Below are 24,224 nucleotides of genomic sequence, written 5' to 3'. Positions count from 1 at the left end.
CTCATCAGGGACTTTCACGCGGCTCACCCTGATGCGTCTGGGCCGTCCAGAGCCGGCCGTTGAGGGGGGGGGTACTGTCATGATCCTGGATTCCAGCCAGGGCTGGGCGTGGCCGTCTAATCGGAAGGGTCACACCTGCGCCTCATGACCTCCAATTAGACCCAGTACATATAGGACCCGGGGGACGGCAGAGACTCTGCTAGATCGTTGCCTCTCATGCCTCGTTCCCGCACTACCGTACTCCTGACGTCTACCTCCCGTGTACCGACCAACGCCTGTCTCCCGACCTACCCCGTAAGCCTGCCGTTACTGATCTTGCTGCTTGTTTGGACTGACTCCCTGGTAACCGACATTGGAACGAATAAAGGCTTATTCCGCACTGCTTACCTCTCACCTGAGTCGTGCATTTGGGTCCACCCCCGAGTCTCGTCCGTGACAGAATTCAGTACTGGGCTCAATTCGCCACTAGAATATGTTCATGCTATGTTACCTTCTTACTTTATCTTGTGTTACATTATGTTGTGCGATATTATGTAACATTGATTTACGCATTACGTTACAGTGAGTTATGTGTGGTTAACATTATGCTACATTACAGTCTTGCTCAATAAAATTTGACCATTGCGGTGGCGACGTTTTTAGCGATGACTGCTTTGTCTATTTTTTAAAGTATTCTGTATATGTTTGTAAGAAACATCCATCTGTGGTTATTCTGATTCAAATCTAAATTCTTCTTCTTTTTCTTTTCCTTTCGGCTTGTCCCGTTAGGGGTCGCCACAGCGTGTCAGCTTTTTCTATCTTTGCCTATCTCGTGCATCCTCCTCTCTAACACCCACTGTCCTCATGTCCTCCCTCACAGCATCCATCAACCTTCTCTTTGGTCTTCCTCTCCATCCTCAGCACCCTTCTACCAACATACTCACTCGCTCGCCTCTGAACATGTCCAAACTATCAAAGTCTGCTCTCTCAACTCTTGTCTCCAAAACATCCAACTTTGGCTCTACCTCTAATGAGCTCATTTCTAATCCTATCAAATCTGTTCACACCAAGCGAGAACCTCAACATCTTCATTTCTGCCACCTCCAGTTCAGCTTCCTGTTGTTTCTTCAGTGCCACCGTCTCTAATCCGTACATCATCCTAGCAGAGACTCTTCTTTCACATAACACACCAGACACCTTTCGCCAGCTGTTCCAACCTGCTTGGACCCGTTTCTTCACTTCCTGACCACACTCTCCATTGCTCTGTATTGTTGACCCAAATATTTGAAGTCGTCCACCCTCGCTATCTCTTCTCCCTGTAGCCTCACTCTTCCCCATCCACCTTTCTCATTCACACACATATATTTTGTTTTACTTCGGCTAATTTTCATTCCTCTCCTTTCCAGTGCATGTCTCCATCTTTCTAATTGTTCCTCTGCATGCTCCCTGCTTTCACTGCAGATCACAATATCATCTGCGAATTATTTATCATGGTCCAAGGGGATTCCAGTGTAACCTCATCTGTCAGCCTATCCATTACCACTGGAAGGGGCTCAGACCTGATCCCTGATGCAGTCCCATCTCCACCTTAAATTCTTCTGTCACACCTAAGGCACACCTCACCATTGTTCTGCTGCCATCATACATGTCCTGTACTATTTTAACATACTTCTCTGCCACACCAGACCTACGCATGCAGTACCACAGTCCCTCTCTTGGTACTCTTGTCATAGGTACCTCTACCTTTGCCCTACGTCGCATCTCAATGAATGCCTGAAGAATGGAGGAAAAGTGTACTAGTTCCCATTTTTATGAACAAAGGCGATGTTCAGAGCTGTGGGAATTATAGAGGAATAAAGTTGATGAGCCACACAATGAAGTTATGGGAAAGAGTAGTGGAGGCTAGACTCAGATCACATAACACCCTCAAATTCAAATCTAAATAATTCCGGTCATCCTAATTTAGTTTAAATGTAGTCAATTTCATGTCAGACAGTCAGAAAAAAACATGTCCTTTTATACAAACATACTATGCTAAAAACATTGGTACCCGAGTTCTGTTTAATTTTGAGCATGACTGTATTAAATTGTTTGGTGAATCAGTATGCCGTGTTGTGTTACATTGTGGTGTTCTGTCGTGTAGTCTTACATTGTTGTGTTCTGTAACCTGCTATGTTTTATTTTATTAAGTTGCGTCACGTTATTTTTACTTCATGTTGGGTTACATTTCTTTATGTTATGTAACATTGCACAACTTTTTTTTAATGTTACAGTAAGTAGCCTTGAGTTATTTTCAGTTGGTTTTGAGGTTACGCTGTGTTACATTACATTTGTGTCACATTATGTTATATTGTTAATGTTCTAGTACATTTTATTAGAGTAGGGTTGTCTTATTGCATTGTATTGTGTTGCATTGTATCAGTTTACATTGATTTCTGTAACATTGTCTCTTTATCATATGATTTCTATGTTGTGTTCTGTTAATTCAAGTTTTGTTGATTTTGTTGTTTTCTGTCACGTCACATTACATCTTGCTGCGTTACGTCATATTATGTTACTGTACATTTTAACGTTGCAGTATCTGATGGTGCATTATTATATGCAGAAATTTGTGTAACATTAGGTTGGCAACAATGTATTATGTGTCATGACTGGCTGGCAACTAGTTCAGGGTGTACCCTGCCTCCTCCCTATTGACAGCTGGGATAGGCTCAAGCACTCCCTGGAACCCTCGTGAGGATAAGCGGCAAAGAAAATGGATGGATAGGTTACCCTGCTGACGCTGCAGTTCTGCAGTCCAGAGTCTCTGTTTCACTGCGGTGGTCTGGTTTTTTTGCTTCCCCGGACTCTTCCATCAGACTCTTGTTTTCTGCCATTGTTGTTATTTGTCTCTTTAAGAATGAGGTGTTCAATGCAATGCATTATTATTATTTTTTGGCACTTTTCCTTTGTGTGAAGCTTTGCAATTGTTTTACTTTATATTTGTCATATACACATAATCTTAGAGGAGAATTTATTAGTATTTTTTGACATAACATGAGATACAAAGACTTGTAGACAAACCAGCGAGCTGGCAAGGAGGGACGATAATGCAGCGCTCGTACTTGGCAAGTACGTGAGGCGCATACGTACGTGGCGCACCCACTAAGGGAAGAAAGAACCTTCATTCATTAGTTGCTTCTATTTGTCACCTCTTCTTCTCAAAGCAGCGCAAGTGATGCGAGTTTTCTGTGGATCCAAAAAAAAAAACAAGGACTCATATAAAGGAATCTCAGCTTTTGCAGACACTTCTTGGCAGAGACGTCATTAAATCACACACTAAAGGGAGTAAAGTAGTTAAATCCAAGACACATTTACTACGCTGTGGTTTTATTTACACCACTTTATTCACAGATGGCCTGCTTTTGGTTTATATTAAGATCGAACGTTCGCGGCGTTTTTAGGCTGTCCAAACTCTTATACGTGCACATAGTAACAATTTCTCATCATTTAAAAATATGTTAAATTTAGGAAATAAAGGAGACATAAAACAATACAACATGTTGTGACTCAATAATAACAACAGTAATATATAAATATACTGCTACTACTGACACTACTACTGCAACTAATAATCCATCCATTTTCTTAGCCGCTTATCCTCACGAGGGTTGCGGGGAGTGCTGGAGCCAATCTGAGCTGTCAACGGGCAGGAGGCGGGGTACACCCTGAACTGGTTTCCAGCCAATCGCAGAGCACATTGAGACAAACAGCCGCACTCACAATCACACCTAGGGGCAATTGAGAGTGTCCAATTAATGTTGCATGTTTTGGGATGTGGGAGAAAACCCACGCAGCCACGGGCAGAACATGCAAACTCCTCACAGGCGGGTCTAGGATCGAACACGGGACCTCAGAACTGTGAGGCCAACGCTTTTCCAGCCGATCCACCGTGCCGCCCAACTAATAATAATAATAATAATAATAATCGTAATACAAGCATTCAAACACTTGCATGTGTGACTGATGATGGTATCTCTTCTTCCATACTTAAACTGGATATTTGACTGACTTCACCTCCTCCACTTTAGAAAGCGTTTTTATAAATGTATTGAGAATGGAAGGAAGGATGATCTAAGTCATATATTTTTGAATAGGCATTCCATCATTTCTTTCTCGTTCCCTTCCTGTTTATGCTGCCCCAACACTTTTGTCCATGTGGTGTACTTTAAAGGTAGCCCAAGTGCTGTGAGTGTGTATGTGCAACCGTGCGTGCATGTGTGTGGAATGAACTTGAAGAAGTTAAGGAAGTGTGGGCAAGAGTAATGTGTGTGTGTGTGTGTGTGTGTGTTGTTGGGCTTTTTGCAATAACAATAGAGAGCAGCAGCTGACCAGAGAATCTCTTCTTCTTTTGTCATCCTGTATAAATGACGCAACCACCCCTTCCTCTCCTAGCCCTTCATTATCCTCCTCCGCCTTCTCATCCTCATCATCATCATCTCCCTCACCCCCTTTGCTGGGCTTCTGCTGCCCAAATATGCAACCTTTGGGACCCTCACCAAATTCTGTAAAACCCCCCAATAGAAATGTGTTGGCGCCCATCTGTGTTGAATGTTTATATGCAATGAAACCACTTTACAATAAGGCTGCTCTTTTTTGGAAGGCCTTATAAATGTACACAGAAATTACAGTTCATATTAGTAGTTTGTTAACATATGGAGGGTTATTCTGTGTTTAAAAAACAACAACAACTAGAAAGCATTAAAATATCATAACATGTCAAGCAGAGTGTGTTGTATTTAGCCAGCTCCAAGCGACTGGAAAGTTTCCATGCGGCCAATCCAAGATATCACTTCCTGTGACTCTCCGTGGGAATTAACACACAATAAGCTGTCACTCTCTCTCCTCCTGTGTGTGGTGTGTGTGTGTGTCTGTGTCTGTGTTTGCCATAGCCGCAGTCCAGGCAGCGCCAGGTGATACGGGCCGGTGCGGAAGGTCAGCGCTGTGATGTCACTTCCCCTTCCTCTCCGGATATTCCCAGCATTCTGCCAGCATAAGCCGGGAACTCTGGGAACTAAGAGCAGGAAGCCTGGCTCCTTCAGAGAGATTTTTTTTACAAACCCAATTCCAATGAACTTGGGACACCGTGTTAAACATAAATACAAACAGAATCTAATGATTTCCGAATGTGAAAGAATTCCACCTACAAAGCGTCAACAATTAATGTCCTCACTTCCCAAGCATTTATTGAATGTTGTTAAAAGAAAAGGTGATTAAACATCAGCCTGCCTTAGCTTGTTTGGAACGTGTTGCAGCCATAAAATTCCAAGTTCATGATTATTTGCTAAAATAGATGATTTGATGATGATTTGATGACGTGATTTGCAAATAATTACAAATCCTCGTGCTCATGTAGAAGCTGAATGTCAGTTTCATCCTCTCCTTCCACAAGCTGCCGCGTTCAAGTTGTCTCTTCGACAGATAAAAAAACTGGGAATTAAAACTATCGTCTATCTTTTTTGTATTTGGCCCCAGAAATAAACTTTGACCCATTATAGAGCTCGTGCACCTACATCACCTACGTCCCATCACTGGCCATACTGACGGTCTAGCAAAGCATTCTTCAATGCTAAGTTGGTTGGAGACGGCACGAAAATACGTCTTATAGCACGTCCAAAATCCAGCGTGTTGTCCGATGTCGTTAAACATTTAGAAGGTGATAATAAACCGAGGTATGTGGAAAAATGAGAGACACCTGGCATATAGGACCCATATTTAATGCCAAAGTCGATGATTTCGCCAAGAAGAAATTGGACTGTTAACCCACTTCTGCTTGTCTTGGCCAACTGGATCTACGCATGTGTCTGCTGAGTAAGTCATCGAGATTTACACGAAAGAGCTTGAAAGCGTCAAAAAGTCTGGACGTATACAAATACTTTGTCGCTGAATATTTTCTAAATCAAGAATAAATCCCACATAGTGATGGAGCCACTCAGATATTTCCAATACAAATACCAGTATTTAAATAAATGACCCCTGGTTTTACACAAACTTGCATTCATTGTCTGTGATTGGGAAGAAAAAAAAGACTGAGACGGCTCCTCCATACATGAAGCGTGTTGCAGTTTCGGTAAACCTCTCCGTGACAGATGTTTTTTTTTTTTTTCAATTTGCATTGTTCTCAAATGAGTCCAATGTGTATTTAAAAAAAGAAAATAAAGCGCTGGTATAGGCGTCACCCCCCGTACGCGCAAGTGTGTTGCAGCCACATGTTAACCTACGTAAACATCACTGCGACTGATGTTTTATTTTCTTTTTTTAAATACGCATTGGACTCATTTGAGAACAAAGCATATTAAAAAAAAAAGTCAGTCGGAGAGAGTTTTACCGAAGTTTAACGTGTGGTTGCAACACGCTTCGTGTAACGTTGGTGACGACTCCCTGTCTTTTTTTTTTTAAACGCATTGTTCTCAAATGAGCCAACTTGGCATGATAAATACTTGAATTTGAAACTTGAAAATTTTGAGATTGAGAAGAATAATTCCTACCTGAAATGGAGTGATTGCTACACAGGCATGTGTGTTTTTAGTTGGGCACCATCCATCAAGTTTAATTGCTGAAATCCATCAATATTTTCAGCTGGTATTCCATAGAATGATCACTTTGAATATCTGTCTCGTCTGTTGTCACAACCAACAGCACAACAAGTCTCGAGCATTGTGAATATTTTGCTCCGGTTCAACATCCCCCACATTGTCGAGCAGCTCTTTTTGACCGGCAATATGGTGCCGTGAAAATGGTGACGTCTATGAGCTCTATAGCGCTTTGCTCATTTTACATCAGTGATTATCTGGCACGATTGCAATGTGCATTTCGCTCGGTAGCTATGCCAACATCCTGCTTGTCAATCATATCTGCAGTATTTGTACTTTACGGAGTTACACGGAAGGATACACGTATGAACTCTGGATGACTGTGATGACTGTAAATGCGACACTAAAGATTTCAGAAAAGTCCGCAATACAATATGTACATGAACCAGGTCATGTTAGATAATCGAATTTTACTGACTTTGGCTTTATTTTTACATTTTAGTTAAAAAAAAAGAATACTGCAAAAAATATTAGTTCAATAATCTGTGCACAACAATGAAATGGTGCAAAAAATATTAGTTCAATAATCTGTGCACAACAATGAAATGGTCCAATCAACTGAGAGGGCCGAAATTTCACTTTCAGTAACTACCGAGCAAATTGAGATTAGATAATCATTATTCAGGGAACATAGTTAACTTTTCGACATTTTTGTTCAGTTGCGTGAAATGAGTTTTTCAATTTCAAACGCTGCATGTGGCTTGGTTGGGAAACACTGAACTGAGTGGCCTTGAAGACACTTGAGAAGCAATTTGTCAGCAGCGGATCACTGCCACCACCTTTTGGTCATGTGTTGTACTCAAATGGACTCTTTTTGAAATGTATTCCCAGCAGATGACTTTTTCTGCATTTTGCTACGTTGCAACCTTATTCGAGTTTTTAAAAATGTGTGCAAATATCTTTAAAAGTGCAGACAATCTATTTTGATTTTAATTTATGATTTCATTGTTGAAACTTGGATGACAGTTATCATACAGTAAATTTGATCACTATTTGTATAATGTGAATATATTGAATTACAGATGTTTTCGTTTGTTTAAAAGTATGACAGTAAATGTGTAAGCACATTACTATTCTTGACTCAGTTGAAAACAGTGTCCGGTATTCAAATATTGAATAGTAGTTTGACATAATAATGCCAAGCTATCTTTTTACAGTGACAAATAATTTTGATTAATCTTCCAAATTTTGGCTGAAAACAGGCTTAATCAGGCAAATGAATAAATGCTGACACAAATGAAAGGTTTTGTTGTTAAGTGTTCTGATATATTTTGCATCTGTTTCGACTGTGAAGATCTTGGGATGTTCCCTCACTGTTCTTCCAGGATTTGTGCTCCTGTTGAAAAGGAAAAAAAAAAAAAAGAGGAAGTGTTGTCATGTTTGGGGATGGTATTTATTGTCCGTCCGCCCCCCCCCCCAACCGCTGTTTATGGCCCATCACCTTTAACGCCGCAGTACTCGTCGCACTCGGCCTTGCTGAAGAACTTGTTGCCGTTGGTCTGGCAGAAGCCGGGTTTGTAAGGCACGCACTCCCCGATGATGGAGGAGAAGGACCAGCTGAGGGGCTCCCCCGTGCATGGCACAGCGGTCAGCGGGAGACGACACACAGCTGCAGGGAGGACGGTGGGGACATTGTTCAATCATCTCAATACTTCAAATGGAAAAATTTTAAAAAGTCACTGATGTATGCATCATCGTATCCACAGTATTTGGGGTGGGTATATTTGCTGGCGACCAGTCAAGGGTGTGCCCCGCTTGTCGCTCAAAGTCAGCCTGGAAACACTGCACAGCGCACACATTTCCCACTCGGGTCTGGGAATGACAGAGGCCGGGTACTGGGGGAACTAAACTCGCAACGTCTGCACAAGAGGCACCGGAATGTACTGTGGTACCTCCTTACCGGTTGTTCAGCATTGAAAATAAAATGTAAAAATAGCTTAACAGCTGTTCGTCATCACTTCTCGTCAAATCTCAAAACTGTCAAATACCTTTCCAAGTGACAATAAAGTTTTTTTTTTTTAATTGGTTGGTATGTTCATTTATGAAGCCATAAATCTACACAATGCTCTTATGAATCAGTAATTAAGGCATCTAATAACATTATTAAACAAGCATAAAAAGAAGTAAAGCACTTAAAAGCTAAAAACAACAAAATGCTCCATCCAGTTAAACTTGATAATAAGTATGAAAAAAAGGCCAACCAAATGAAAAAGGATGGACGCTCTTATGAGCATAACCGTTATGCTAATGTCTCACTCCCATTTTGTGCCACTCGAGGGTACCCTCTGACCTTTTCTGTCTGTCTTATTACACGTACACTTCTATCGTAGGTGTTCTCCACGTGTGAGCTCACCCTCAGTGCGACACCTCTGCAGACACTCCCTCTCGGTCTTGAAGTTGTTCTTGTTGCCAAGACAGCCTCCGTAGTTGAAGGCCTGACAGCTCATTGCGCTGGAGTTGTAGAAGTAGCGCTGGTCCAGCCCAAAACACGGCCCCACTTCCGGCCCTAAACCGCACACCTCTGAGTGGTCCGCAAAGACAGAGAAATCAAAAGTTGCATTTTGACCCTGTTATGACCCTCTTGAATGTTTTCTTTTGTTGTTGTTGTTTTTATTTTTTTGCCAGCTCTTACCCGATCCATTGAACATCAGCGTGTCATCTCCAGAACCGTCCATTTCCATTTCTGCCAGCGCCACAGTGGGCGCTACGTCCCTCCTCATCCTCTGCCACAGACGTATAATATTAATACTAACCCAATCATCAGAGTGAGAATGAGCACCATAAATGTGAGAACGTCTTGATGTTGATCTCGAGGCAGTTAGGACCTCAGTCACCAAGAAAACTTTTCATTACATAAATGATAGCTTCCTGTGCCTGCAAGTGGCCGTGTGCAGGTTCAATACCTCGGGCACAGTTGTCGGCGCCTCCACCTGCTCTCCAGGAACACAGTCACCTGGAACAATATGTAAAGCCAAATAAATAAATAAACAAATGAAATACCAGGAAATATATTTACCTGGTAATCTATCAATTCATACATTTCCATTTGAGATACATATTATACATTAGTACTGGTTGTGGTGATGGCGTTCATGAGACAGCTGACTATTCTGTCACTATATATATATTATGAAAGAAACATTTTGCATTTATTTTTATCAATTTTACTGGATTTCTCCGTCTCATTTTAAACCACACCTTTACAATTTCTTTTGTATCTTTACGCTTGTGTGTAACTTTTTTGTCCACAAGATTTCATATAAATAAATAATATAAATTGCTGGTACCGAGTCCCACAGTACATATGTAAACATATATATATATATATATTATATATATATATAATATATATATATATATATATATAATATATATATATATATATATATAAAATATATATAAAAAAGTATTTATACATGCTGCTATATTGCAAGTTCTCCCACTTAGAAATCATGGAGGGATCTGAAATTTTCATCGTACGTGCATGTCCACTGTGAGAGAGATCATCTAAAAACAAAAATCCAGAAATCACAATGTGTGATTTTTTTTAACGATTTATTTATGTGATACAGCTGCAAATAAGTATTTGAACACCTGTTTATCAACTGGAATTCTGACCCTCAAAGACCTGTTAGTCCGCCTTTAAAGGTCCACCTCCACTCTGTGGATTATTCAGAATCAGATGTGCCTGTGTGAGGTCGTTAGCTGCATAGACACCTGTCCACCCCATACCATCAGTAAGACTCCAACTTGTAACATGGCCAAGACCAAAGAGCTGTCCAAAGACACCAGAGACAAAATTGTACAACTCTACACGATTGGAAAGGGCTATGGAGAAATTGGCAAGCAGCTTGGTGAAAAAAGGTCCACTGTTGGAGCAATCATTGGAAAATGGAAGAAGCTAAACATGACGGTCAATCTTAATCGGAGGGGAGCCCCATGCAAGATATCACCTCGTGGGGTCTCAATGATCCACAGAAAGGTGAGGAATCCGCTCAGGACTACATGACAGGACTTGGTCAATGACCTGAAAAGAGCTGGGACCACCGTTTCCAAGGTGACTGTTGGGAATACACTAATACGTCATGGTTTGAAATCATACATGGCACGAAAGATTCCCCTGCTTAAACCAGCACATGTTAAGTTTGCCAATGACCATTTGGATGATGCAGAGGAGTCATGGGAGAAAGTTTTGTGGTCAGATGAGACCAAAATGGAGCTTTTTGGTCATAATTCCACTCACTGTGTTTGGAGGAAGACGTATGATGAGTTCCATCCCAAGAACACCATCCCTACTGTGAAGAATGGGGGTGGTAGCGTCATGCTTTGGGGGTGTCTTTCTGCATATAGGCCAGGACGACTGCACTGTATTAAGGAGAGGATGACCACGGCCATGTATTGTGAGATATTGGGGCACAACCTCTTTCCCTCAGTCAGAGCATTGAGGATGGGTCCTGGCTGGGTCTTTCAACATGATAATGACCCGAAGCACACAGCCATTAAAACCAAGGAGTGGCTCCGTAAGAAGCATGTCAAGGTTCTGGCATGGCCTAGCCAGTCTCCAGACCTAAACCCAATAGAAAGTCTTTGGGGGGAGCTGAAACTCCGTGTTTCTCAGCGACAGCCCAGCAACCTGTCTGATCTCGAGAAGGTCTGTGTGGAGGAGTGGGCCAAAATCCCTCCTGCAGTGAGACAAACCTGTTGAACAACTACAGGAAACGTTTGACCTCTGTAATTGCAAACAAAGCCTACTGTACCAAATATTAACATTGGTTTTCTCAGGTGTTCAAATCCCTATTTGTAGCTGTATGGCACAAAAAAATCATACATTGTGATTTCTGGATTTTTCCTTTTAGATTATCTCTCTCACACTGGACATGCACCATCGATGAAAATTTTAGACCCGTCCATGATTTCCAAGTGGGAGAACTTGCAACAGAGCAGGGTGTTCAAATACTTATTTTCTTCACTGGAGGTGTTAAGTATTCACACACACACACACACCACACACACACACACACACACACACACACACACACACACACATATATATATATATATATATATATATATATTACCTAGCTGCAGTCATAACTTGGTTTCATAATGGTACACATAATTAGATGATTTACTGTATTTACATGACAAATGTAATCACACAAGTGACACATCCATTTTTTAATTTTATTTTACTGTGGATAAAGAAACAGTACTAATAATAATGTGATTATTATTATTATTATATATATTTTTTAACTGACAATTAGGGACTTTTTTAACTGACACGTTTCAAACCAAGATCTCCTTGAGAAGCCATCATTTGGGGGTGAGGGTGTGTGCCGTACCTTTGTTTTGTTTAACGATGATCTTGTCGTCGCTTATGCCTTGCTCTCTGACCAGCCTTTTAAAGTCATCCATCAGCGTGTCCCTCACCTCCATGGTCCTACCTGTGGGAGGACTTCAGTCACTCGGCCGAGCACTTTGATTCTACACTACGAGCGTCCACACACTGTAGAGCTTCACTGCGATGTGGTTCTGGCCCGGGGATGTCTCCCTGAGGAAAATCATGAGGGCGTATTCGTCGTAGTTTGTGTGCACCACGAAGGCGTCCACGTCAGTGCCCCACTCTTAATGAAAATTTAGCAGAGGTACACAAGTCGGCATTGTGCTGTCAAAAGTCATTTAAGAAACTGAGAACTAGAGTGGCCTAACTCCATTTGTGTTCTATTTTTAAGTCAAGTAACGATGAAGTTTTCAGATGAACACTGACAAATCGTGGGTGGTACTTTATTACATCAGTACCACACTGATTACTATTACTAGTACTACTGCCTGATCAAATCCCAGTTCCTTACTTTTGTCTCAGTCAACATAAATGATACTGAGCAGGATCCCCGGCTACAGCATGAAATTGAAGATAATGACAGTACCTAATAGTTGATAAACTAATATCCAAATGTCCTCAATCAATATATTTGGTCAAATGGCAAACATGAGAAAAACCACAATTTCTGTAAAAACAAGCGTCCAAAATAAGTGCTCATTGCCATAAAAATAAACACCTCAGATTTGATTATGCCACTCTATTTCTCAGTGTTTCATTTATGATGAGAAACAAACGTACTTTCAAAACGAAAATGTCCTGGTGTTGAAGTCAGACTATAGTCTCCACTTTTCTTCTGACAGATTCCATCTCTGTACAAACCACACCAAACATACAGTACGTATGCACAATAAATCACACGCAAGATGCATTAAAAGTTGTTGATGTTTCCAAAGGATAGCAATTTTTTTGCAATGCTGCTCTTTTTTTATGTGTTATTACAGCTGCTCCAAAAAGTAGTTTTGCATCTACATGTGTGCTTTGTGAACTGGTTGAAGACCTTGCGTGGATAATATTTACTGTGGAAACGTAAGGTCAGCACTTGTCCAGTGTGGACTATGTGATCCATTATATAACTGTATAGATAAATGGGCTCATAATTAAACAAGTCCACTACCGTATAGCAGCTATCATTTGTACTGTATTGTGCACATAAAAGTTCTGGCTCTGTATACAGTATTGTATGATATATATGTTTATCGACTCGTTTACTGTAGGCGGCACTGACTTGAGCACGGTTTTGGTCATCTCCAGTTTGTTCTGTGCTGTTCCTCTCTCCAGCACCAGCTTGCTGATGGTTGAACCATTTTTGCGCCGTTCTACATTTGCAATGGCGACATCATACCAACTCCCCAAAAACTGTCAGGAAGACATATCTGACATTTACTGGCTGGAATTACACACGTTAACAGCAATGAAAATTTCAGTCTCGTGCAAAGGATTTTGACGAAAGAACTGAACTGCAAATACGTTTTATTATTGATTTGAGAGTTTGTTCTAAAAACTTTAACCTGCCAGTCTCACATGTCAATCATCATATCATCGTCACTAATTCCTTATTGTGTACAGGTGCAACTTGATATTTGAATTTTGGAACTCGTTTTTACATTCATTAAACATGAAAAACATCCATCCATCCATTTTCTTTGCCACTTATCGTCAAGAGGGTCGTGGGAGTGCTGGCGCCTATCCCGGCTGTCAACGGGCAGGAGGCGGGGTACACCCTGAACTGGTTGCCAGCAATTCGCAGGGCACATGTAGATTGACAAGAGTCGCACTCACAATCACACCGAGGCCCAAGCTAGAGTGTCCAATTAATCTTGCACGTTTTTGGAATGTGGGAGGAAACCGGAGTGCCCACCCAGAGAAAACCCACACAGGCACGTGGAGAACACGCAAAGTCCACACAGGCAGGTCCGGGATTGAACCTGGGACCTCAGAACTGTGAGGCCAACGCTTTACCAGCTGAGTCACAGTGCCGCCACTGGAAAAACAATTTGCTTCAAATGTAACATTCTAATTTCTTGATAGAGAGTTTTTTTTTTCTTGCTCTAAGATATAATTTTCAAAACGATGAACACGATAATGATGAACTATGCGTGCACTGAATCTAGTATGAGTTTCATCATTTTAAGTGAACTACTGAAATAAAGTTTTCCAATCTAGAGAAGCCACCTTTTTACTATGTCATGTACTACAACTGTGCTACATTCATTGGCATTTACTGGACAATATTTTTTTTTTGTAATGGTCCGTTGCATAGAAATAAATAAATGTTTGTGTTTTAATTGATGATTTAACATCATCTTAACAGGTGTCATGTTCAAAGAATGGTTGGCACATCAGCCTCACGGTTCTGAGGTCTGGGATTCGAATCTTGGTGGAGTTTGCATGCCCTTCAAGACATTTAAGTACGTAATATGAATTACACTGAAGATAAAGTGCCACTCACCTTGTCTAGGTCGAAGTTCTCCTGCGTTGGGTAGAAAGGTTCTGGGAGAACAAGAGCCTGGACGCTCCAGGTCCATCCCAGGACTTGCACAAGAGCCAGAAAGACGGCTTTCTGCATGATCTCAGCCTGTCCGTTTGCTCGCCTGTGTGAGCTGATGCTCAGAAACGTCTGTATAAAGCCCACTGGGGCGCTGACCCGTGTTACGTGTGTCCCTCATCCACATTAAAGACAAACAAGTGAAAGAGCAAAGTTCTGCTACTCATCTAGTGATGGACTTCAAAATTGACAAATCAATATGTGATTACTTGATTGTACTTGATATTTAATAAGTAACTGATGTCTGATGCTATTTATCTCGGAACTGGCCAAACACATGAAAACAACGTTCTTGTAGATGGTACACGAGTTGAGAATAACAGCAATGGAATACAAACCCCATATATTAAAATTTTTAAAATAATTTATTGGGACTCAGATGAAAATTCACATTAGTGAAAAAAAATAATAGCGTTCAGCTTTAAAATAAAATTATTTGAGTGAATGACAAAGGTTGCAGTCCAGGAATACACGACCCGGAACAATAGAATTTTTTTGTGCATCAAGTTTCTTTGGTATTACAACTTTTGTCCTCATGAACAATGATGATGTCGTCCTTCATTGCGTTTAGTCTGACCAACATCTTGAAGTCGTCCAGCTCAGCATACCTCACATCCGAAGAGCGATCTAATCAAGACACAATCACAATCGTGATTCTTTCATACATGGAGTACACTACATATTGTATATCCATCCCTAGCCAAGTAATCAATACATACAAAGAACCGAGAAGGAATAAAACGGGAAATTTTTAATAAATATTGGTATGAATTACTTGGGTTGTTCCCGACATCTGGTGAAAATTTCATGTCGACAGGACGTTTGGAAATATAGTCAATGAGAAAAATGGTGTTGAATACTTATTTTAAGCTGATGCTATATGCACCCTGAGGACTGCTGAGGATGTTGTCAAATTCGACTCAAATGTAACAAACAGGGCGGCTTGGTGGTACGGCTGTAGAGCGTACGTCGGCCTCACAGTTGTGAGGACCGGGGTTCAAATCCCGGCCTCACCTGTGCGGAGTTTGCATGTTCTCCCCATGCCTGTGTGCGTTTTCCCTGGGCACTCTGCTTTCCTCCCACATCCCAAAAACATGTGGGATTGGCACCAGCCATCTTATTCGGTCCACTGTCTTTGTATGTGTATGAATATTTCTACAGTGGCTACCGATGTCCAAACAATCTCATTGAATTGCCAAGCTGTACTTTCACCTCTTCAAATTTCTGTTTCAATCCTGCCTAAATCGTTTGATTCCGGTTACTGACTATAAAGTTTGAAGATGGTGGTCCTGTTCTTTGATGTTTTCTCCGTGCTCACCAAGGCCATCACGGCAGAGTGGTCATAGTCGGTCCGGACCACGTAGGCATCGACATCCACGTTCAGCCCTTGAGGGAAGTAATACAGTTAGTTAATTTGAGGGCGGGGGGTCTTTGTCGAGTTTTTTCAATTCAAATGATGGCACTTACTTGAGACGTGGTAGAAGAACTGCCCTGCGATGTCTGTTAAAGCATATTGAATAGACGTTTGTTTACACGAGCCGTTCCTGCGTCCAAAACAAAGCATGAGATGGAATTGAAACTTCCTGCAGGCGTGTGTCACTGCGGGCAAAACACAAATGATGTTACTGTTTGGGTATTTCAAGTGTTGTACTTGGGTACTCGCTTATCTGATGTCTTTGACATACAGCCCCTACTTTTGAAACTATTACGTGTATATTCTCCGAATTTTGTCAAAATAGGATTATTACACGCATAAAAATAGGATTATTACAAACATAATTATCAGTGTGTACAGTATGTACTTAGTTTCTATGTTTATTTTGTTCTTCTCTGTACATTAATGCAAGTTAATTAAAAAAAAGGGAAACTATATTGTTTTTTCAAAATTGCTACTGTATATAGCTAAGCATAACAACAAAAATGGTTTAAAACTTTATTTTTAAAGCACGTTTCCATCTGGAAAGGAGTCGGATCAGGACTAGTAGAAGTCAAGAGTTTTGAGTTGAATTCTTTTTTCTTTCTTCTTGACAATTATCTGTACGTCTTGCTGTACTGAAATACCAAGTGTGACTACTTTTGCCCCTGTGTGGTTTTGACTTGGAGGTGCTCACCTGGGTGCTGCAGCCATTACAGTCACGTTCCCCTCCGCAGAAGGTTTCAGGTCCAGGGCAACAATCACAGCATTTCTCTGCTTGTTTTGCATATAATGAGGACAATCAGAAACAACTGCCACCTCGTACCACTTCCCCAGGAACTGCCAGGAAGTATACAGTATTACCATGAAGTACTGCTAATAGACTGCATACAAAAACAAGAAAATCTGAAGTTGGGATGTGCTCACGCGATCCAAATCAAAGTTCTCCTGAGGGACAAATCCACGTTCTCCGTCCAGGATCCCGTCAAAGGTGAACAGCAACAATAAACTCCAAATTCCCTTCATCGTCCGCTTTGTGTTTGAATGTTAATCACATGCCACAAGCTTGCTAAAACTGGTTTGCTGACACTTTGGAAGTTGCGGGGCAAAGTTCTGTGTGCACGTGTGTGTATGAACGTCATGCCGGTAGCACCTAAGCGTGCTTCTGGGGAAAAGTATTGATCAGTGAGGAAGTGGACTTCCCGATTTGAAAATATATATACCTATTAAAAAAAAGTCATTCTATGCAGTGCAGGGGTTTTTAAATATATTACAAGTAGCACAAAAATGATCAAATACCCCGCTAAAAAATTTCTATAGAAATTCTATAGAAATATATAGAATTCTATAGAATTTGTACAGAACAACTTGTTCTATAGAATTTTGGCTGTGATTTTCTATAGAATTTCTACACAATAAAATGTTTCCATAGAAAATCTATTGGACTTAGGCCCTGAAGTTCTATAGTTCTTTAGAAATTCTTTAGAAAGGTTCAATAGAAAAATTTTAGCAGGGTATGCAGTAATACATTTTCGAACTAGGCCCAAGTGTTTTATTTTATGACACTGCAACATTAAACCATATTTTAACATGACCTCTGTGCTTAAATACTGTACAGGGAAAAAAAGAGGACAGTCCTTCAACAATGTATTTGCTCACGAATGTAAAATAAATCAATAAATAAATAAACCCAATATAAAAATAAAATACAGGGTTGACTGCAGACACACTGTCACAAGAGGTTAAGTACAATTGAACATGATTTAAAACATTTACTGTACTGGGTTAAAAAAAATGTTTAAACCACTGTTGTATTAATTTGGAGATGTGTTTGTGTACCATTTAGAGAGAGGCCACCTCCCCTTGGCAGTATGGATTGAGAACCCCCCCCAGACAAGTGAGAAGTCGCCCTATTTAAAAAGGAAAATCTTGAACACAAAATGAAATGTTTTTTTCTTTTTAGAAAGAGACATAAATTTGACAATTAAAAACATTAAAGCTATTTGCCGAATGTCACAGCACTTATTTTCGCACAAAGTTTTGTTTCAGTCTCATAATTAAATCAGAAGTATGCCCATGACAATAGTAAACATTAATAATCAGCTGTAAAGTCCCCAATGCAATACGTACATGAACGAGGTCATGTTAGATAATCGAATTTCACTGACTTTGGCTTTATTTTTACATTTTAGTTAAAAAAAAAGAATACTGCAAAAAATATGAGTTCAATAATCTGTGCACAACAATGAAATGGTCCAATCAACTGAGAGGGCCGAAATTTCACTTTCAGTAACTACTGAGCAAATTGAGATTAGATAATCATTATTCAGGGAACATAGTTAACTTTTCGACATTTTTGTTCAGTTGCGTGAAATGAGTTTTTCAATTTCAAACGCTGCATGTGGCTTGGTTGGGAAACACTGAACTGAGTGTCCTTGAAGACACTTGAGAAGCAATTTGTCAGCAGCGGATCACTGCCACCACCTTTTGGTCATGTGTTGTACTCAAATGGACTCTTTTTGAAATGTATTCCCAGCAGATGACTTTTTCTGCATTTTGCTACGTTGCAACCTTATTCGAGTTTTTAAAAATGTGTGCAAATATCTTTAAAAGTGCATACAATCTATTTTGATTTTAATTTATGATTTCATTGTTGAAACTTGGATGACAGTTATCATACAGTAAATTTGATCACTATTTGTATAATGTGAATATATTGAATTACAGATGTTTTCGTTTGTTTAAAAGTATGACAGTAAATGTGTAAGCACATTAGTATTCTTGACTCAGTTGAAAACAGTGTCCGGTATTCAAATATTGAATAGTAGTTTGACATAATAATGCCAAGCTATCTTTTTACAGTGACAAATAATTTTGATTAATCTTCCAAATTTTGGCTGAAAACAGGCTTAATCAGGCAAATGAATAAATGCTGACACAAATGAAAGGTTTTGTTGTTAAGTGTTCTGATATATTTTGCATCTGTTTCGACTGTGAAGATCTTGGGATGTTCCCTCACTGTTCTTCCAGGATTTGTGCTCCTGTTGAAAAGGAAAAAAAAAAAAGAGGAAGTGTTGTCATGTTTGGGGATGGTATTTATTGTCCCCCCCCCCCCCCCCCCACCGCTGTTTATGGCCCATCACCTTTAACGCCGCAGTACTCGTCGCACTCGGCCTTGCTGAAGAACTTGTTGCCGTTGGTCTGGCAGAAGCCGGGTTTGTAAGGCACGCACTCCCCGATGATGGAGGAGAAGGACCAGCTGAGGGGCTCCCCCGTGCATGGCACGCGGTCAGCGGGAGACGACACACAGCTGCAGGGAGGACGGTGGGGACATTGTTCAATCATCTCAATACTTCAAATAGAAAAATTTTAAAAAGTCACTGATGTATGCATCATCGTATGCACAGTATTTGGGGTGGGTATATTTGCTGGCGACCTTTCAAGGGTGTGCCCCGCTTGTCGCTCAAAGTCAGCCTGGAAACACTGCACAGCGCACACATTTCCCACTCGGGTCTGGGAATGACAGAGGCCGGGTACTGGGGGAACTAAACTCGCAACGTCTGCACAAGAGGCACCGGAATGTACTGTGGTAACTCCTTACCGGTTGTTCAGCATTGAAAATAAAATGTAAAAATAGCTTAACAGCTGTTCGTCATCACTTCTCATGAAATCTCAAAACTATCAAATACCTTTCCAAGTGACAATAAAGTTTTTTTTTTTAATTGGTTGGTATGTTCATTTATGAAGCCATAAATCTACACAATGCTCTTATGAATCAGTAATTAAGGCATCTAATAACATTATTAAACAAGCATAAAAAGAAGTAAAGCACTTAAAAGCTAAAAACAACAAAATGCTCCATCCAGTTAAACTTGATAATAAGTATGAAAAAAAGGCCAACCAAATGAAAAAGGATGGACGCTCTTATGAGCATAACCGTTATGCTAATGTCTCACTCCCATTTTGTGCCACTCGAGGGTACCCTCTGACCTTTTCTGTCTGTCTTATTACACGTACACTTCTATCGTAGGTGTTCTCCACGTGTGAGCTCACCCTCAGTGCGACACCTCTGCAGACACTCCCTCTCGGTCTTGAAGTTGTTCTTGTTGCCAAGACAGCCTCCGTAGTTGAAGGCCTGACAGCTCATTGCGCTGGAGTTGTAGAAGTAGCGCTGGTCCAGCCCAAAACACGGCCCCACTTCCGGCCCTAAACCGCACACCTCTGAGTGGTCCGCAAAGACAGAGAAATCAAAAGTTGCATTTTGACCCTGTTATGACCCTCTTGAATGTTTTCTTTTGTTGTTGTTGTTTTTATTTTTTTGCCAGCTCTTACCCGATCCATTGAACATCAGCGTGTCATCTCCAGAACCGTCCATTTCCATTTCTGCCAGCGCCACAGTGGGCGCGACGTCCCTCCTCATCCTCTGCCACAGACGTATAATATTAATACTAACCCAATCATCAGAGTGAGAATGAGCACCATAAATGTGAGAACGTCTTGATGTTGATCTCGAGGCAGTTAGGACCTCAGTCACCAAGAAAACTTTTCATTACATAAATGATAGCTTCCTGTGCCTGCAAGTGGCCGTGTGCAGGTTCAATACCTCGGGCACAGTTGTCGGCGCCTCCACCTGCTCTCCAGGAACACAGTCACCTGGAACAATATGTAAAGCCAAATAAATAAATAAACAAATGAAATACCAGGAAATATATTTACCTGGTCATCTATCAATTCATACATTTCCATTTGAGATACATATTATACATTAGTACTGGTTGTGGTGATGGCGTTCATGAGACAGCTGACTATTCTGTCACTATATATATATTATGAAAGAAACATTTTGCATTTATTTTTATCATTTTTACTGGATTTCTCCGTCTCATTTTAAACCACCCTTTTACAATTTCTATTGTATCTTTACGCTTGTGTGTAACTTTTTGTCCACAAGACTTCATAGAGATGAATATAAATATCTGGATGAATTGAGTCCCATAGTACATATATTTTGGTTTACTTTTCATTTAATCTTCTGCACTACATATATATATATATATCTGCAGCCATAATTTGGTTTCATAATGGCACACATAGTTCAATGATTTACTGTATTTACATGACAAATGTAATCACACAAGTGACACATAATGTGATTATTATTATTATTATTACTATTATTATATTTTTTGCTGACAAATTTGATAATTAGGGACTTTAAATTTGACACATTTCAAACCAAGATCTCCTTGAGAAGCCACCATTTGGGGGTGAGGGTGTGTGCCGTACCTTTGTTTTGTTTAACGATGATCTTGTCGTCGCTTATGCCTTGCTCTCTGACCAGCCTTTTAAAGTCATCCATCAGCGTGTCCCTCACCTCCATGGTCCTACCTATGGGAGGACTTCAGTCACTCGGCCGAGCACTTCGATTCTACACTACGAGCGTCCACACACTGTAGAGCTTCACTGAGATGTGGCTCTGGCCCGTGGATCTCTCCTTGAGCAATATCATGAGGGCGTATTCGTCGTAGTTTGTGTGCACCACGAAGGCGTCCACTTCAGTGCCCCACTCTTCATGGAAATTTAGCAGAGGTACACAAGTCGGCATTGTGCCGTCAAAAGTCATTTAAGCAACTGAGAACTAGAGTGGCCCAACTCCATTTGTGTTATATTTTTATGTCAAGTAAAGACGAAGTTTTCAGATGAACACTGACAAATCGTGGGCGGTACTTTATTACATCAGTACCACACTGATTACTACTACTAGTACTACTGCCTGATCAAATCCCAGTTCCTTACTTTTGTCTCAGTCAACATAAATGATACCGAGCAGGATCCCCAGCTACAGCATGAAATTGAAGATAATGACAGCACCTAATAGTTGATAAACTAATATCCAAATGTCCTCAATCAATGTATTTGGTCAAATGGCAAACATGAGGAAAACCACAATTTCTGTAAAAACAAGCGTCCAAAATAAGTGCTCATTGCCGTAAAAATAAATGCACCAGATTTGATTGCAGCCTAGAAACTGAAGAGCAAATTAAAATAAAAAAAAAAGTTATGCCACTCTATTTCTCAGTGTTTCATTTCCAATGAGAAAAAAACCTACTTTCAAAACGAAAATGTCCCGGTGTGGAAGTCAGATTATAGTCTCCACTTTTCTCCTTACAGATTCCATATCTGTACAAACACACACGCACACACACACACACACACACACACACACACACAATACCACACCAAACATATAGTACGTATGCACAATAAATCACACACACTACGCATTAAAAGTTGACGTTTCAGAAGGAGACCAATTTTTTTCCAATGTCGCTCTTTTTTGTTTATTTTGTAAACTGGTTGTAGAACTTGCGTGAATAATATTTACTGTGTAAACATAAGGTCAGTACTTGTCCAGGGTGTACTATGTGATCCATTATATAACTGTGTAGATAAATGGGCTCATAATTAAAGGAAAATTCCAGTGGTTTGGAGTAACAATGTATCCAATAGGTCATATAATATGTACTCTATCTTGACAATGTGATGTTAAATCCTCTGTCATTTAATCGTGTTTTGAGAAGAATTTTATCGACAATTACGAATTTTCAGGTGCGCCGCCATTTTTGCAATTCACATGACCTACGTGCGCGCATGTCATGTGTTACGTGCTGTTCCAAATGCTCGATTATATGGGAAACCATTATTCCCAGCACTGATTTCTCGGATTTATCCTCATCTGATGAAGAAATAGCAGTATCGATTGATTGGGAAAACGGAGGAATACTTCCGTACAGATTTGAGTCTGTGGCTGTAAATAATGTTGAATATTCAGATGGTTCTTCAGACGGAATGACGCGGAGTTTGACGAGCGTGCTCCGGCGAGCGGTGGGGGAGAAAATTCACAGCTCCTCCGCTCACCGGAGGTCAGCTCACGGCTCGGCGCTCGTCAGACTCCACGTCATTCCTCCCGATGGACCATCCCAATATTCAACTCCAAACCACCGGAATTTTCCTGAAACAAGTACATTACCATATAGCAGCTATTGTGTGTATCTGTGTTTACTGTACTGTGCGCATAAAAGTTCTGGCTCTGGATACAGTGTTGTATGATACATATGTTTATAGACTCATTTATTGTAGGCAACACTGACTTGAGTATGGTTCTGGTCATCTCCAGTTTGTTCTGGGCTGTTCCTCTCTCCAGCACCAGCTTGCCGATGGCTGAATCCTTTTTGTGGCGTTCTATATGTGGGCATGATGTTGCCAGGGCAACATCATGCCAAGTCCCCAAAAACTGGTAGGAAGACATATCTGACATTTACTGGCAGGAATTACACGTTAGTAGCAATGAAAATTCCAGTCTAGTACAAAAAAAAGTATTTTGGTTAAAGAACTGAACTGCAAATATGTTTTAATATTAATTGCAGAGTCTTGACAGTTTGTTCTACATAATTTTTACCGCCCGTTTTCTTTCATCTGAGTATTGGACAGTCTCACATGTCAATCATCATATCAACGTCACTAATTCATCATTGTGTACAGGTGCAACTTGATATTTGAATTTTGGAACCCGTTTATACATTCATTAAATAGGAAAAACAATTTGCTTAAAATGTAACATTCTAATTCTTGATGGTGATTTTTTTTTGTTTTCTTGCTATACGATATAATTTTCAGGACGATAAACACTACAATGATGCACTGAATCTAATATGAGTTTCATCATTTTAAGTGAAATACTGAAATAAAGTTTTCCAATCGAGAGGCGGCACCTTTTCACAACGTAATGTACTACAACTGTACTACATTCATCTACTATCATCGGCATTTGTGAAACAAGATTTTTTTAAATGGCCCGTTGCATAGAAATAAATATTAATAAATAAATATTTTATTTTATTTAATAATTTTATTTGATGTATTTTAATTGTATTTTATGAAACATCATCTTAACAGGTGTCATGTTCGAAGAACGGTTGGCACATCAGCCTCACGGTTCGAATCTTGGTGGAGTTTGCATGCCCTTTAAGACATTAAAGTTCGTAATATGAATTACACTGAAGATAAAGTGCCGCTCACCCTTGTTAGGTCGAAGTTCTCCTGCGTTGGGTAGAAAGGTTCTGGGAGAACAAGAGCTTGGACGCTCCAGGTCCATCCCAGGACTTGCACAAGAGCCAGAAAGACGGCTTTCTGCATGATCTCAGCCTGTCCGTTTGCTCGGCTGTGTGAGCTGATGCTCAGAAACGTCTGTATAAAGCCCACCGGGGC

At 40.4% G+C, this 24,224-nt stretch overlaps 2 protein-coding genes across 3 annotated transcripts; both read right to left on the bottom strand.

Moving 5' to 3' along the window:
• Positions 1–7,717: 7,717 nt before the first annotated feature.
• LOC133491136 (uncharacterized) lies at positions 7,718–24,152 on the bottom strand. Its single transcript, XM_061802038.1, is given in 22 exon segments — positions 7,718–7,947; positions 8,053–8,220; positions 8,965–9,132; positions 9,244–9,334; positions 9,515–9,564; positions 11,957–12,058; positions 12,122–12,236; positions 12,728–12,806; positions 13,223–13,353; positions 14,447–14,614; positions 15,861–15,928; positions 16,010–16,141; positions 19,100–19,240; positions 19,243–19,266; positions 20,010–20,177; positions 20,289–20,379; positions 20,560–20,609; positions 21,243–21,344; positions 21,408–21,524; positions 22,066–22,136; positions 23,108–23,250; positions 24,036–24,152. Coding segments are annotated over 22 exon segments (2,322 nt in total). The 3' UTR covers positions 7,718–7,921.
• On the bottom strand, positions 14,923–17,036 carry LOC133490766 (protein AMBP-like). 2 transcript variants are annotated; one of them, XM_061801226.1, is made up of 5 exons: positions 16,884–17,036; positions 16,654–16,796; positions 16,010–16,086; positions 15,809–15,928; positions 14,923–15,169 (listed from the first exon to the last, which is right to left on the bottom strand). In XM_061801226.1, exons 1-5 carry the CDS (start codon positions 16,980–16,982, stop codon positions 15,045–15,047), a joined length of 564 nt encoding a protein of 187 aa, XP_061657210.1. In that variant the 5' UTR covers positions 16,983–17,036; the 3' UTR covers positions 14,923–15,044. The 2 variants fall into 2 exon arrangements, with proteins under 2 accessions (XP_061657210.1, XP_061657211.1); XM_061801227.1 differs by having other exon boundaries at positions 15,040–15,169; positions 15,861–15,928.
• Positions 24,153–24,224: the final 72 nt, after the last annotated feature.

The sequence above is a fragment of the Syngnathoides biaculeatus genome, chromosome 17 (genome assembly GCF_019802595.1).
Source record: "Syngnathoides biaculeatus isolate LvHL_M chromosome 17, ASM1980259v1, whole genome shotgun sequence".
Classification (NCBI taxonomy): domain Eukaryota; kingdom Metazoa; phylum Chordata; class Actinopteri; order Syngnathiformes; family Syngnathidae; genus Syngnathoides; species Syngnathoides biaculeatus.
Note: the sequence above shows the minus strand (reverse complement) of the source record. Positions and strands in the feature narration are given on the sequence as shown.